Source organism: Asterias amurensis, chromosome 7, assembly GCF_032118995.1.
Source record: "Asterias amurensis chromosome 7, ASM3211899v1".
Classification (NCBI taxonomy): Eukaryota; Metazoa; Echinodermata; class Asteroidea; order Forcipulatida; family Asteriidae; genus Asterias; species Asterias amurensis.
Window position 1 is genome coordinate 8,572,466 of NC_092654.1, and position 15,282 is coordinate 8,587,747.

Sequence of the window (15,282 nt, forward strand, 5' to 3'; positions counted from 1 at the left end):
ATGCATACTCCTCAGGGAGTCTTTCAATTACGCAACAGTATGGTATTGTTACGATGTTGCCTAAGGGGGACAAGCCACGCCAATTTCTTAAAAATTGGAGACCTATTTCACTTTTGAATACTTCATATAAACTAGCCTCTTCTTGCATTTCTGATAGACTTAAAAAAGCTCTTCCTTTCATTATTCATGAAGAACAAAAGGGTTTTCTTAGTGGCCGGTATATTGGAGAAAACATTAGGCTGATGTACGACCTGCTTAATTTTACAGAAAACAATAATATTCCCGGTATGTTTTTGTTAATTGATTTTGAAAAAGCCTTTGATTCAGTTTCACACAGTTTCATTTTGAAGGTTCTTGAACAATTTAATTTTGGCCCTTCCATTCAGAAATGGTTCAGTGTTTTTTATAGCGAGGCGAAAGCTTCCGTTCTTGTGAATGGTTTTCTTTCCGAATCTTTTAAGATTGAAAGAGGTTGTAGACAGGGTGACGGTTTGAGCCCCTACCTATTCCTTTTATGTGCAGAAGTGTTCGGAATGTTGATCCGAAAAGACAAAGTGCTTAAAGGCATAATGGCTAGCGGTTGTGGATTCAGACTTTCCCAGTATGCTGATGATACAGTTCTTTTTTTAGACGGCTCAGAAGGCTCCTTTGAAAAGTCCTTTGAAATACTTGCAGCCTTTGCTAGAATGTCTGGCTTAAAAGTCAACATTGACAAAACTAATGCGGTTTGGATTGGTAGCAACAAAGGGCGTAAGAAAGGGATTTGTGAGCACATCAAAGTCAACTGGGTTTTGGCTGAAAACTCTTTCAGAGCCCTTGGTATAGACTTTAACACTAATCTTGCTAGTATGGTGAATTTGAACTACACCAAGGTCATTTCTGCTATTAAAAGTTTAATTGAGCAGTGGTCTAAACGTAACCTAACGGTGCTGGGGAGAGTTACTGTAACAAAGTCGCTCCTTTTATCTAAGCTTACTTTTCTTATTTTAACTCTTCCCAACCCGCCTAGCAATGTTATCAAAGAATTAGACTGTATGTTCTATAACTTTATATGGAAAGGGAATGACCGTGTGTCCAGGAACCAGATGATTCAAGGCTATAGTCATGGAGGAGTTAAAATGATTGACATGCATTCGTATATAAAAGCCCTTAAGGTCACCTGGATCCGCAGATTTCTAAGTTCAAATAACTTGGGTTGGGTCACTCTTTTTTTGAAGATTTCGAACATTCATGATCCTCTAGCACTCGAGGGAGGCCACCAGGCATTGCTGATCTATTTAAAAGGGGCCGCAAATCAAAGCCATTTTTGGATTGATGTTCTTAATGCTTGGTGCAGCTTTGTTAAGTGTCATGTACCTGCCAGTCAAATTGACGCTTTGAAAAATGTGTTGTGGCATAATCAGAATATTATGGTCGGTAACAAAAACATTAACTATAAACACTGGGCCAAAAAGGGTGTGAACTTCGTGTGTGACATTTTTGACACGCAAGGTGTGGCTCTTTCTCTTGTGGCATTTCAAAGGAAATTCAGGGTCAGAGCAAATTTTTTAGAGTACGGGGGCGTGGTCAATGCAATCAAACATTCCTTCCGTAATGTACTGAATGGAGAAACCACAGAAATTGCTCGCCCTTTTTTACCATTTAATTTTGAGACTTTGTTGATGGATATAAAGGGCTCCACCCGTCTGTACAGTGTTTTCACCTCCAGCAAAAAAGTTGTGCACAAGTTTATTGTTAAATGGGAAGAAAAAATTGGCGTGATTTTTCCGATTCCTCAATGGCACATTTTCTGTGGTTTACCCTTTAACTGTACATGTGACACCAAGTTACGTTGGTTCCAGTTTAGATTGGTGCATAGAATTCTGGGTGTAAATTCCTTTCTTTCTAAAATTGGTCGGAGGAATTCTAATCTGTGTACTTTTTGTAAAAGGGAAGAAGAGACACTAGTCCACTTGTTTTGTAATTGCAAGGTGTCTCTGTATTTTTGGCGTCAGATAAAACACTGGTTGACTAATACACTGAACATTGACATTAATTTTGACAACACGACTAAGCTGTTTGGTGTCCTTAATAGAAAATGGTCTGCTCTCAATTTAATTCTCATTCTTTGCCGTTTTCATATTTATCGGATGAAGATGAACGACAGAAAGCCTTCATTTGTTCTTATCAAAAAGGAAATAAATCACTATTTTGTAATGGAAAAAATGATCTTTGTTAAGAATAACAACTTAGATAAGTTCAATACCAAATGGGAGCCTTTTGTATTGCTATGTACCAACTAAATGCCTTGCATAATCATCAAACTTCCTGTTTTTGCAATTTGCCTTTCTCTCTTAGTATCGTTCTATAAGTAGTTGGTTTTACCAGTAGTCTGTGTAGCTTTTGTACATTGAAGAAACTTGAATAAATTTCCCCCTCCAGGGAAAAAAAAAACAAAAAAAACAACAACTTATTTTCAAATGTCCAAATCAGAAAGATAGATGGATAGATGCAGGCCTGGAGTTTTATCTATGAGTGGGCAAGGCCATTTCGTTATGCAAAGGGCACTTCCATTGAAAAATCTTGACGTCTTTGGGACACGTTTGAAGGGGCACCAAGGCCAAGACCAGGGGCAACAGAGGCTGTGGCCTCCATGTAATTCAAGGCTGGAGGTGGATAGATAAACTATGTTTAACATTCTACTTGATTCACTGTTAAATTTTTAAAATAACAAAAAAGGGAAATTCCTATTTGGCTCAAAATTTCATGGCAAAGGATTTGGGAAAAAGGGAGTATTAGTCAGCTATAGCCTCTGCATTGTGAAACTGAATTATATTTGTGTTTGGACAAAGTATTGAGTCTATACGCTTTTCCACGACTTGCCGTGTTTTTAGCGGTAAAGACAGAATACAGTGCAGGGGTCGTGGGTTTGAATAAGGAGCCTGTTTTTTTTTGTCGCAGGACCCGCAGTGAGTACATGTATATAGTACTTATCACACATTGGGTTAAACCCAGCAAATCAGCTAATTTCTGGAGTGTTTGAATTCACTCTATTGTAGGGTGGTCAGTATGGAACGATGGTGAGGGATGACATGTACGGTGGCAAGGCACACATTGTCTACCTCGACGAATCCAGCCAGATGCCCGACGAAGTCATCAAAGCCCTGGGGCCTGCGCCGAAGACCTTCAAAGAGTCCGAGTCTGATGATGAGACGTTCGTGAGGCAGCATGTGTCCAACACCAAGCTGTACCAGTAAGTCACTTACAAGTTTCTCAAAGCGCTTTTAAGCAATTTAAGCTTAAAGGAACACGTTGCCTTGGATCGGTCGAGTTGGTCTTTGAAAAGCGTTTGTAAGCGTTTTTTATAAAATGCATATGGTTAGATAGATGTTGTAAAAGTAGAATACAATGATCCACACAAACATGCCTCGAAACTGCACGGTTTTCATTTTACCTTGTCGACTAACACGGTCGGCCATTTATGGGAGTCAAATTTTTGACTCCCATAAATGGCCGACTGTGTTAGTTCGCACAGTAAAAGGAAAACCACGCAATTTCGATTCAAACTTGTGTGGATCATTGTATTCTACTTTTAAAACATCTTTCCAACCATATGCATTTTATAAAAAAGGGTTACAAACGCTTTTTATAGACCAACTCGTCCGATCCAAGGCAACGTGTTCCTTTAATTTGTTAGTAAGATTTGAAACTTTGCATGGTGGGAGTATGAATAGGTGAAGTTTGCGGTCGCACCACGTGTAAATCTCTTTTGAGCAGTGCTGGTTCTGAGAAGAACCGGGTGGTTGAGAACTCATCGTTTCCATCAGTATGCTCTGATCATCTTCAGGAGAGTGCTGGACTCTGTTGCTGGATGCTCCTCAAGACGATCAGTGCATACTGATCGAGATGTTGAGTTCTCAACCACCGCTTCTTTTAGAGGAACATTACAGAATTGGTAAGGAAAAAAATCGTGAAGAACACAGATTTAAATAAAACTTACACGGTCTAATGATGATGATAGTAGAAAACATCCCTTGAAATACTTCTGTCTGGAATGTCATATTTGATGTGAAATAAATAAAACTTGTTTCCCGTTAGGAACTTGTTGCTCAGTGAGCGTTTTTTTTATATATTTTTTTTTAAAACGATATCACGCAAAATGTGTAATCGGTTTTCACTATTCTCTCGTGACCCAGATGGTTGATCGATCTCAAACTTCTACAGGTTTGTCAGTTTATGTATATGGTGGATTACATTAAGTGCTAAACCCCAGCAACTGTGTTGTTAGCATAACGTTCTTTAAAGAACCAACACTGTTAAAAAGAAAATAACACATGGTCCTACCGCAAACCTCACATAACTTAATGTTGTTATTTGTAGTAAATTGGGGCTGTGTAGAAAACAAATTGCTTGCTGTAATTGATGTTTTCACTTTCTCTTCTTCAGTGTTACTGACGAGTCTGGTGCTCTAGTCGTTACAGAAAAAGCCATCAGTCCCCTGACCCAAGACCTGCTTAACTCCGATGTAAGTTACTTTTAGACTACTGAATATGTACAGGTCAATATTGTATATCCCAAGTATTATTTCCGCCATTACTAATACTAGGCAATTATAAACCTTTGTACCCATTTTATGCCCAGGTTCCCATTTTACGCCCTTACCCATAATGTGTCACACTTCAAAAGTCAGATATCAAGATTCAGTGCTTTGTATTGTTGCTTCAATTGGGGCCCAATTTCATAGAGCTGATTAAGCAGAACACAGAACTTAAACTTTTTCTGCCAAACAAAAAAGGTTACCAGTCACAGGTTGTGCATAGCGACTTATTGTGCTTAAGCAGCTTTAGAGGTGCTTACATGTAAGTAGGAAATGTTGAAAAAAAAAAACATTCTGCTAAGCAGAAATGAGCAATACACCAGTCACAAATTGTACATGTGACATGGTGGTGTGGGCGGTAACCTTATTCTGGTAAGCATAATTTTGTTGTGCCTAGTTTATCACTGTTATCTCGATCTCAATCTTCCATTCCGTGATCTGTCCACAGGACTGTTACATCATCGATCAAGGAGGAGCCGGTATTTTCGTCTGGAAGGGCAAATCGGCCACTCAAAGGGAGAAAGTCAGGGCCATGAAGAATGCCGAGGTGAAGTATTACCACGGCAACAGCTGTCGCAGCAATCAAGCTGGACAGTCTGTTATCAATAGAGGGCTTCTTCATTGCACTGAAGCAGTCTCTGGGGTTCAAAGGTCAATCCAAAATGTCCTGTGCGTCTTCTTTCAGTATCTATCAAAATTTGGATTACTGTTGTTGAATCAGAGTTTGATTAAATTTGTTTTCTTATGGCCCTTTTCGAATCCAGGGCTGAGGCTTTGGATTCAGCTTCAGGCTCCATTCTCTCGTCTGAAGCCCTGAGCGAGTACGTAAAGCAAGCGCAGTTGTCAAAACAACTGTAGGGTCAAGCTAGCCTGAGCCGTGGTTTTGAAAAGGGCCTATCTATTTTGAAGATGAACAGTCATATAAATGGGAAAATCAGAGTTTAAAAGCGGATAAGTTAAAGGATTGACCCTTGACCCCCCTTGAGCCTGTTTATTTTTCTTCTTGATGGTTTTGGAAGGGTTTTATCATTTTGGATGACGCTGTCTTTGTGGTATCACCAGGATCCCCAAAGTCTCTACAACCATGTCTGTCACTGACGATCCCCACCCCCCACCGCTACTCTAGCATGTCTAGCCCCCCTCCCCTCCTAACTCCCGCACTAAGATTGGTAATTTGTTTAACCTCTCAATTTTGTTTGGGTGCGGTGTCAGTAGTTGATATTCCCAAACTCACCATTGTAGCTAATAAGTCATGCAGTATAGTTTTAACAGCTTACTTGGTTTTACCGTCTTCATTTCTTTTTTTTTTCAATCATGGCTTTCAACTTTACAATAATTTTGTTTTGACCTTGGTGCTGGCCCATAGTTGAGAAACTTCTTTCATCCTTGAAAAAAAAAAATGAAATGTTTTGCATGGTAGGGTTCCAACATTAATTTAGCTTATGTCTCAAGTGTTTTACACCACATTTCTCTTCAACATTCCATTCATTAACCTTTCGCACTCTGCTAATTTGTCATTCCATGTAGGCACCATCCACCCCCTGATTATTTTCCACAATGGTTTTTCATTGCAGTGTCATTATTTCACTTTGTGATTTGTTTGCATGCTAGCTACTTAAATTTTAGCCTTTTTTAGCATCGTGTATTATGTTATACCGTCTTTACCATCTTGTTAACATTTTTATACATTAACCTGTATTTTATATTTCTGCTTCATTTCACATGTTTATGTTTAAAGGAACACATTGCCTTGGATCGGTCGAGTTGGTCTTTGAAAGGCGTTTTGTAACCATTTGTTATAAAATGTATATGGTTAGAAAGATGTTGAAAAGTAGAAAAAGTAGAATACAATGATCTGCACAAATATGCCTCGAAATTGCGTGGTTTTCTTTTTACCTCGTCCAATAACACGGTTGGCCATTTATGGGAGTCAAAACAAACGGTTTCAAATGCTTTTTGTAGACCAACTCGTCCGATCCAAGGCAACGTGTTCCTTTAACTTTGGAGTGTATTTTAAAACTATTCTTGTGTATTGCGGTTTGTGGCGTCTCATGGCCAAGCGGTCTAGTTACCTTGACCCAAGCTCTGACGTTAGAATGTGGGTTCGATACCTGGTCATGACTCTTGTGCCCTTGAGCAAGGCACTTAACCATAATTGCCTTGCAAACAAATTGGGAGGGTAGTGCATTCTGCTATACTGTCCAGGTTCCTAATGGATGATACCCATGCCTACATCCTTACGGACTGTTAAACCCTGTTTCAGCCCCAGAAGTAGGTGGCAACATGCCTTTTGTGGCAGTTGATAGTTAAAGCCACTGGAAACTATTGGTAATTGTCAAAGACCAGTCTTCTCACTTGGTGTATCTCAACATGTGCATAAAATAAACCTGTGAAAATTTGAGCTCAATCAGTCGTCGAAGTTGCGAGATAATAATGAAAGAAAAAACACCCTTGCCGCATTAAGTTGTGTGCTTTCAGCTTGATTTCGATACCTCAAGATCTAATTCTAAGGTTTTGAAATAAAATTTGTGGAAAATGACTTCTTTCTTGAAAACTACATTACTTCAGAGGGAGCTGTTTCTCACAATGTTTTACACTATCAACAGCTCCCCATTCCTTGTTACCAAGTAAGGTTTTATGCTATTAACTATTTTGAGTAATTACCAATAGTGTCCACTGCCTTTAAAGGGACACAATGTCCACAGATTTACATTAAACTTACATGTACACAGTTTAAAGATAATGATAGTAGAAAGCTTCCCTGAAAATATTACTTGCTGAGGTGCTGTAGTTTTTGAGAAATTAGTAAAACAATGTCATGAAAATTATTTTAGCATGTAAAAATGTATTTTCATGACATTGTTCTACTCATTTCTCAAAAACTACAGCACCTCAGCAAGTAATATTTTCAGGGAAGCTTTCTAATATCATTATCTTCAAACGGTGAAAGTTTAATGTAAATCTGTGGACATTGTGTTTTGTGTTACAAAAAGTACCCGAATCCTTTAAGTGTATTCCTCAACTTGAATTGGCCAACCGGTCTTGCCTTGTGATGCTAGGCAATCTCTCATGAACAAAATTAATACAAAAATAAAACATTTGCAAACCATTTAATTGGTGCTGGGATTTTATGTGTATACAAAACCACTATGGATGACTGAATTTATGACAAAGATAATTTGTATTTGTCGTGTTTCATTTTTCTCTTTCATGCTTTCCGAGGATTCATAATTCCAGCTCATATTAATTGTAGATTTTTTTCTTCGAATTACATGCTTTTTCATAATTATGTCATTTCATGCCTCATTTGTTATGATTTTTGCACATGTATCTGTTTCGCAGATCATTTTTGGAATGAGACGTAAGTTTACTGCAGCAACCAAAAAACAAAATCTAAACCAATTTTAAAAGTACTACTTTCAAGTCAAACAAAAAAACAAAAAAACAAAAACCAACCTAACCATTTCAAGATAGTCTTGGCAAAATGTGGCCCGTAAAAAACATAAACTGGCCAAGGAGTCTTTTGACTTGTCTTGTAGACTCTCTCTCTTTAGTATGGTAGTGGGTGGAATACTGTTACTAACTCAAAGTTACTCAAACTCAAGACTCTCCTCAAGATATGGCTCAGCATTGGTTACTCGTGAGTATTTTGGATCAAATTCCAAAAAAACGCTAATGTAAAACTCACAAGTTTCCACTTGGTTGTTTTATGTACTTTTTGTAGCCATCAATTTTTTTGTGAAGATGTTTTTGTCTATGAGATTTGTTGAAACACTCCGCAGAAAATGGGAACTAATGTTCACTAGAATGTGACAATGCTTGAAAACATGACCCACAATTATCAGGGATCTCTGATTTTGGCTGGTTGCCATGACAGTCATGACGATTTGTCCCCAGCTTTTTAATAAAAAGCCTGAAATGCCCATTTAAGCCTACGCCTTGAGGAACAAGTATCCTACCTGTATTGAGACTGAAAGAGAAGTCATTAAGCAAAACACACGTACCAATGTAGCCAGTGCTGTACCTTATCTTGATTCAAAGAGAGTATCTTGTAAACCAGTGCTGTACTGGTGGTCCCTAGTTGTCTAACAAGCCTACAAAATTTTGCCATGGGTGGGTATCGAGACCCATAAACATTTCAACCCAGCGTGAGATTATACTAATGACTGACTAACTAATCGTGGAAATTTCCGGGTCATTTTAACAATAACCAGTTTCAGTGACACAACAAGGTGGAGGGAATTGCCTGATGTTGTAAGTCGTGCAGAGGAGATAATACTGAAAGAAAATTTGTGCATTTTTTTTTTTTTTTTTTTTTTTTTTTTTTAAATTACACAATTTCACTGCCATTTCTTGAACAAACAATTGAAAGCGTGCACTGCTGCGCTCGACTCTTGGCCAATGATAGCTCTTCACACATGCGCGTATCATCAGCTACATGTATGGCGACCAATACAGATCTCTTTTTTTCTAGCGACTCATATTTTCACAAAATGTTGTAAATTGGAACAAGTGTTTAATCTTGTTGTGAAAAGCACGAAGCAATAGAAGCAATTTGATACAAACCTATAATGTTCATATATATTTAAAATTTTTGCAAATTAAAAAAAAAACTCTGGTTTTTAAAAGCATGCAGGTTAAAGGAACACGTTGCCATGGATCGGACGAGTTGGTCTATTAAAAGCGTTTGAAACCGTTTGTTATGAAATGCATATGGTTAGAAAGATGTTTTAAAAGTAAAATATAATGATCCACACAAGTATCACTCGAAATTGCACGGTTTTTCTTTTACGTCGCGAACTATCACGGTCAGCCATTTATGGGAGTCAAAATTTTGACTCCCATAAATGGCCGACCGTGTTAGTTGACAGGGTAAAAAGAAAACCACGCAATTTCGAGGCATGTTTGTGTAGATCATTGTATTCTACTTTTGCAATATCTTTCTAACCATATACATTTTACCACAAACGGTTACAGAACCATTTTCAAAGACCAACTCGATCGATCCAAGGCAACGTGTTCCTTTAAAGTCAATTTCGTAATTGCTCCTCCAACTGACTGCAAAATCTTGACATTCCCTCAGCGAGACCCTAGTAGCAGGTGATACCTTAATTACATCGCCAACCCGGTGATAAAATCCTGTTATTTGCCTCTCAAAATATTTAGAAAACCTTGGAGGTTTTTCTTGTTGTTGTATTAATATCTGAATGAACTACTCTGTGTACTCGTGGGAAGTGTATATATTCTAATGTAAATAATACAACTTATTTATTTGATCTGTGGTTTTATTTAATTGGATCTGAGTATTGACTATTGACATTTGATTTCTGTCTAGACATTGGAGCAATAGCTTGACAGATGTTTTTTGTTTTGGTATTCGTATAAATTATTTGAGACAAATTATTTTCAAAAAGGAAAGCTTTGACAGTACTGTGAAAACGCAGTTGGATATTGCAAACAACTTCATGACACTTACATTCATGAAGGAGAATACAATGGGAATAAACACCAGGGCCCAATTTCCAAGAGATCCTTAAGCAGAAAAAGTCTGCTTAGCTCAAATCAGGAGGATACCAGTGATGGATGGTTCATGTTTCATGGCATTTTAGCTGGTAACCTTTATTTGCTCTGCCGAGAGTGGTTTATACTTAATTGTGTTTTTTGAGCTTAAGCAGCTTTATGAAAATGGGCCCAGCAAACACACAAACCAATATTTGCTCAAAAGTTTTCCAGAAAAAACGTAACAAATGATATGAAATCATAATAGATGTTCAATTTGCATCGGGGATAAAGAATATTAATTTTGGTTTTTACCCATACACCGATGTGTGTTAGCACTGTATACTCAGTACTTTCCCCAAGTCCTGTGAAAAAATATCACAGGCCTGAGGCAGAGGGAGAGGCAGCTAGAGGCAGTTCGAATCCTTTGTTTTGGCAGATGTTTTTTAATAGATGTTAATAGGATTCGAACTGCCTCTAGCTACCGGGCAACCTCGGTAGTCTAGTTGGTAAGACACTGCTCTAGAATTGCAAGGGTCGTGGGTTCGATTCCCACCCGAGTAACATGCCTGTGATATTTTTTCACAGGACTCGGGGAAAGTACTGAGTATACAGTGCTAACACACATCGGTGTATGGGTAAAAACCAAAATTTATAATATGAAATCAAATTAACATGGGGAAAAATTTTTAAGAACGGTTGATTAGGTTGTTATAATATGAATAATTCAATTGATAATATTTAATCCAATTAATTGTCTAATATTTTCAAACAACTGTTTGTAATAATCAAAATGGAATTGAGATTTTAAATTTAGTTTATTTTGAGGCAGCAATTTGTAAATGGCGATAATTTCAGTGTCATCAAGTAGTGCTGAAAATGTACATGTTATTTACTGTAACGTTGATGTTATGGGGAATGTGTAAGACGCATCTAGCAACAAGCAATGGCTGATATAGCATATATTAGACTTTGAAACCCTGTTTTATCTCATCTGGTATGTACATGTAAATGTATTGTTACTGTTTGTAAGTAAAAAATTGGGACAACCAGTTTCAAAATATGCAAATTTTGAAACCCTTTTAGCAAGTGGTGTATTTTGGACACCCTGTTTTAAATTTGGTTACCCTGTTGTGTTTGTCATTTACATGTAATGAATTATAAGTGAAAAAAATTGGGCACCCAGTTTTTAAATTTCCAGCAAATTTCTAAACCCTTTACCCAATTTTGGCTGAAACCTTGCCCAACTGTGCTATCAATAGCTGCATTTAGCTACTTGATAATTCTCATATTGATTTGAAGATGGTTTGTTAAAAAAAAAGACCGCCTCAGATATCAAACATACACATTTCAAAGAGTTTGAAATACAAGAAAACAATCAAATATAAAACACCAATGTTAAAAAAACAAGATTGTTTAGTCGTTCCCTTCATTCACTCCCTTTATTTGTTCCCTTCAGTCGTCCCTTTCATTCAATAAACTCTTCCTTTTTTTATAGCCCGGTCATAAGCCATTTTTATGAGTCAATTCAGCGTGTAGTTGTTAATGGATTTTTTTCTAGACACTACTAGTCATATTCTGGAAATTAACTTTTTTATGTTTGTTTAATCATACTCGGTGGAGATGAGGACAAAGTAACCTTGGGAAAAAACAATGATACGTAATTACACAATGATTAAATATTAATCAACCCCATAACAAAAATGACACTGAAATTAACGTTATAATGTATGTATGTCATGTAGCAATGTTCTGTTTAAAAATAACACAATTTTATTCTGTTACTGTTTGAATGGTTGATATTTCTTGAAGGAGTATGTAATTGTACATCCAAATTCTGATGAGTAGGTTGTGGATATTTGGTTTTGTTATCTTTCACAGTGTTAAGTTTTGGCACAAATGCTTAAAAAAATGTGCTATTTTTTCCCTTTGTTTTCAAATATTATGATTTGAGGAAGAAAATTCAAAGAATATTGTCGCATTGGGTTTTTATGCATCAATGTATGGAAAACTTAAAATCATACCGGTGAATGATAACACAACTAATTTTGCTTTGAAACGCGATCTGCCCAACCAGTCTGTTTTCATTGTCAGTAGACCACTGTGGGCAAAGTTCAATCTCATAAGCATCGATTTAGAATGTTGTATTTATGTCTATGTACACAGATTTACATTCTAGAATGTTGAGTCTGTTGACCCATAGTACTACATGGAACGCACTCCCGCACAATGCATTTCTACCATTTCGGGAGTCGATTCCTTGGTGTACAAATTTGACACCCAAATGGCGGACAGTATTGACGCGTGCAAATGCACTGCACTTTCTGAAATTGGTTTGTACAATATATTATGCAGTCAGAAATATCAACCATGTTAACAGCTATTGGTAATTACTGTGTGTAGTACATTCAGAACTCATACTTCCAAAGTATGGAATGTAAATGTGCATAGCTGTAGACTCATAACTTGCTAGGGCGCCCTCTTTGGTATGTAAGCAGAGAGGGTTCACACCACAGAGCCAATTCCCAGGGAATAAAACCCCAGGAAGTTCCTGGGGAATTTTAACCCCACCACCACCCCACATTCATTTCACACTTGCCCCAGGAAAATTTTCCTGGGGAAGTTGAACACTCAGTATGGTAATCACTGGGGTTATCTTGCTTAACACTATTCCCAAACAGTGGAAAATATTCCTGTGAAAGGGGCTCTAATACACAAGAGAATTGTACTCTTTAATCCACGGCTCTTCACTTTTTTTTTTTTTTTTTTTTTTAATTTTAATTATAAATAACAACTGTTCAGAAATCATGTCTCATAAGCCCTTTTCACACTACAGAGCCATTTCCCGGGAAATAAACTCCCGGGAAAATCCCGGGAGTTTTTAACCCCACCGCCACCCTAGCAACCGTTCTCACTATCCCAATTTGGTAACTCCCGGGAGTACTATTTCCCAGGAATATGCACGGTCGTTTCACACTTACGATCAAACCCCAGGAAATGTGGTAAACAGGTCAGCCCATGCGGAAGTTGCAATGTTTGTGGACGGAAGTCCGTTCCCATAATGCCACGCGGCCGGCTGCAAAAACCTTGCCACATGCGACCCAAAATGGCTGCACATAAATTGTGTATTTGCGTGTTGTTATATATATTATAATATATTGTGTGATTACGGCGGAGAAGAAGCCTTGCAGTTCAGGGAAGACGTCGCTGACGTCTTGTCAGGAGAAGACGATTGCTGTGACAGTGTTTTAAAGACATGCGGTATAACAATCGGATGGAATTTGTCGTGCGATTGACGGGTTTCATGGCACTTGCTGAAGTATTGGTCAAAGGTCAATCTGGTCTACCATGAAGAGCGGCCACTGGTGGTGGGAGCAAGTTGCTACTAGAAAAAGCGAAAGGGAGCTTTCTACTCTGCGACAATTTTTTTTCTTTCTTTTGAGAACTGTAATTGAATGGACTTTTGTGTCCGTGTTTTACCCAGAGGTTTTGTGTTGGCGTTCATCTCAATTTTTGCCTGTTCACACTATAGTTATTTCCCGGGAAATTCCCGGGAACTTTTGGTTGATCTGTTCACACTACAAAAATACTCCCGGGAATTTCCCGGAAAATGATGTTTTCCCAGGAAAAAATTCACCCTGCTCAGGGGCAGGGTTAAGGGAATCAACCCTGGGGTAAGGCCTAGACATTTTCTGAATGGCATTTTCGAAGGATTGCATAATAACGTCCATGATGTTAGGGCCAAGATAATTAAAGGTTTTATAGAAAAAACACCGCATGGTCGATTTTGCACAATCTGACAATAGCAGTAGAAAGCAGACGAAGCAATCTTCCCTTCCAACATCAACAGTGCTGTTTTCCCATCGTGCAAAAAAAGAACACTGAATAGGCTTTAACCCTATATTGGCCAGCATTTTTTTCATGGCTTCATAACGACTTTTAAATGTATGTTTCTTCTAAAAAGAAATGTTTGCAAGAGAACACTTATGCAATAGAAAATATTTAGGCCTTGAAAAACAAAACTAGTATCCTACCGACCTAAAGTCTTTTTTACCCAAGGTTTTCAGTTTTTTTGCAATGAGCAGGGGTCCGTTCATACCCAGCACCACGCAGGCAGTCCGCCAATTTTGAGAAAACTTTCCTCGTGACTTGTAGGCCTATGCCCATCTAGCTGTTTTTGGACTGCATCGTGGGCCCAAAATGCAACTAGTTTCAAAATGTCATCATCACTCCATCGGTCACTTCTACCCATCGTAAGAAATTGAGCAACAAATTGAGCTAAAATATTTACTGTCAGGTTGTAGACAGCAATGTCGATCGATGAACTCAAATCTGACTCTGGACAACACAAGTCCACCAACGGCCAAGTACATGTAAAAATACGAAATACCATACACACATGGCGTGTGTACGAGAAGGAAGCTTGTTCACGCCAACTATTTATTCTATTCCTATTCCATTCACGTGGTCAATTTTTTTAATTCATATATTTATTTGTAAATTACAGATGTTATTCACTTTTATTTTCGTACCTAAACGTAAACACTTTCAGAAAGAGAAAACAAAAAAGGGCTATTGTTACCACGTGAATTATTTGGCGCGCTATTTTTGACGTCTGTGACCTTTCGAGATTAATGACGTCTCAACACAGTTGAAGCAAAAGGTGGGGTAAGTTAGACCCGCTTTCGTTCTCACTAGCTGCTTTTCCTGGGAAAAACGTTTTTCCCCGGGGTTAACGCCTTTAACCCTACCCCTTAACTGGGTAAATTATTTCCCGGGAAAATGTTATTTCCCGGGAGTTTTTTTGTAGTGTGAACAGATCGACTAACATTTCCCGGGAATTTCCCGGGAAATACCTGTAGTGTGAAAAGGGCTTTATTCAGACATTGATGTTTTTGACCCATGGTGGATTTTTCCCATGAGTTGCTTCTGAAATCATGCAAACTTGAAGATTTAAAAGAAACCCCATTGCACTGATTTCAAACCTTAAGGCCATTGCAGTCATGAGTCGTTCAGTTTATGCTTCATATTTTGAAGGGTTTTCGTTTCAGTGCAAAACTCGGTATGACCATGTAACACAAATACTTCTCTGTAAATGCAATAAGGTAGTCTCCTGCTAAGAACTTCTGACCGCACATTACAGTGTGGATTATTGTTTGCTGCCCGTACTAATCCCATTTGCGTATTACTTGAAACCATTCAAGATA

At 38.0% G+C, this 15,282-nt stretch overlaps 1 protein-coding gene across 2 annotated transcripts in view; it reads left to right on the forward strand.

Moving 5' to 3' along the window:
- The window catches only part of LOC139939282 (advillin-like), a 58,106-nt gene that overhangs the window by 19,248 nt on the left and 23,576 nt on the right, over nucleotides 1-15,282 (forward strand). For both annotated transcript variants that reach the window (XM_071935033.1, XM_071935034.1), the window contains exons 7-9: nucleotides 3,039-3,232; nucleotides 4,426-4,504; nucleotides 5,025-5,123. In XM_071935033.1, the coding sequence (XP_071791134.1) occupies nucleotides 3,039-3,232; nucleotides 4,426-4,504; nucleotides 5,025-5,123 (372 nt within the window). The remainder of the gene's footprint in view (nucleotides 1-3,038; nucleotides 3,233-4,425; nucleotides 4,505-5,024; nucleotides 5,124-15,282) is intronic.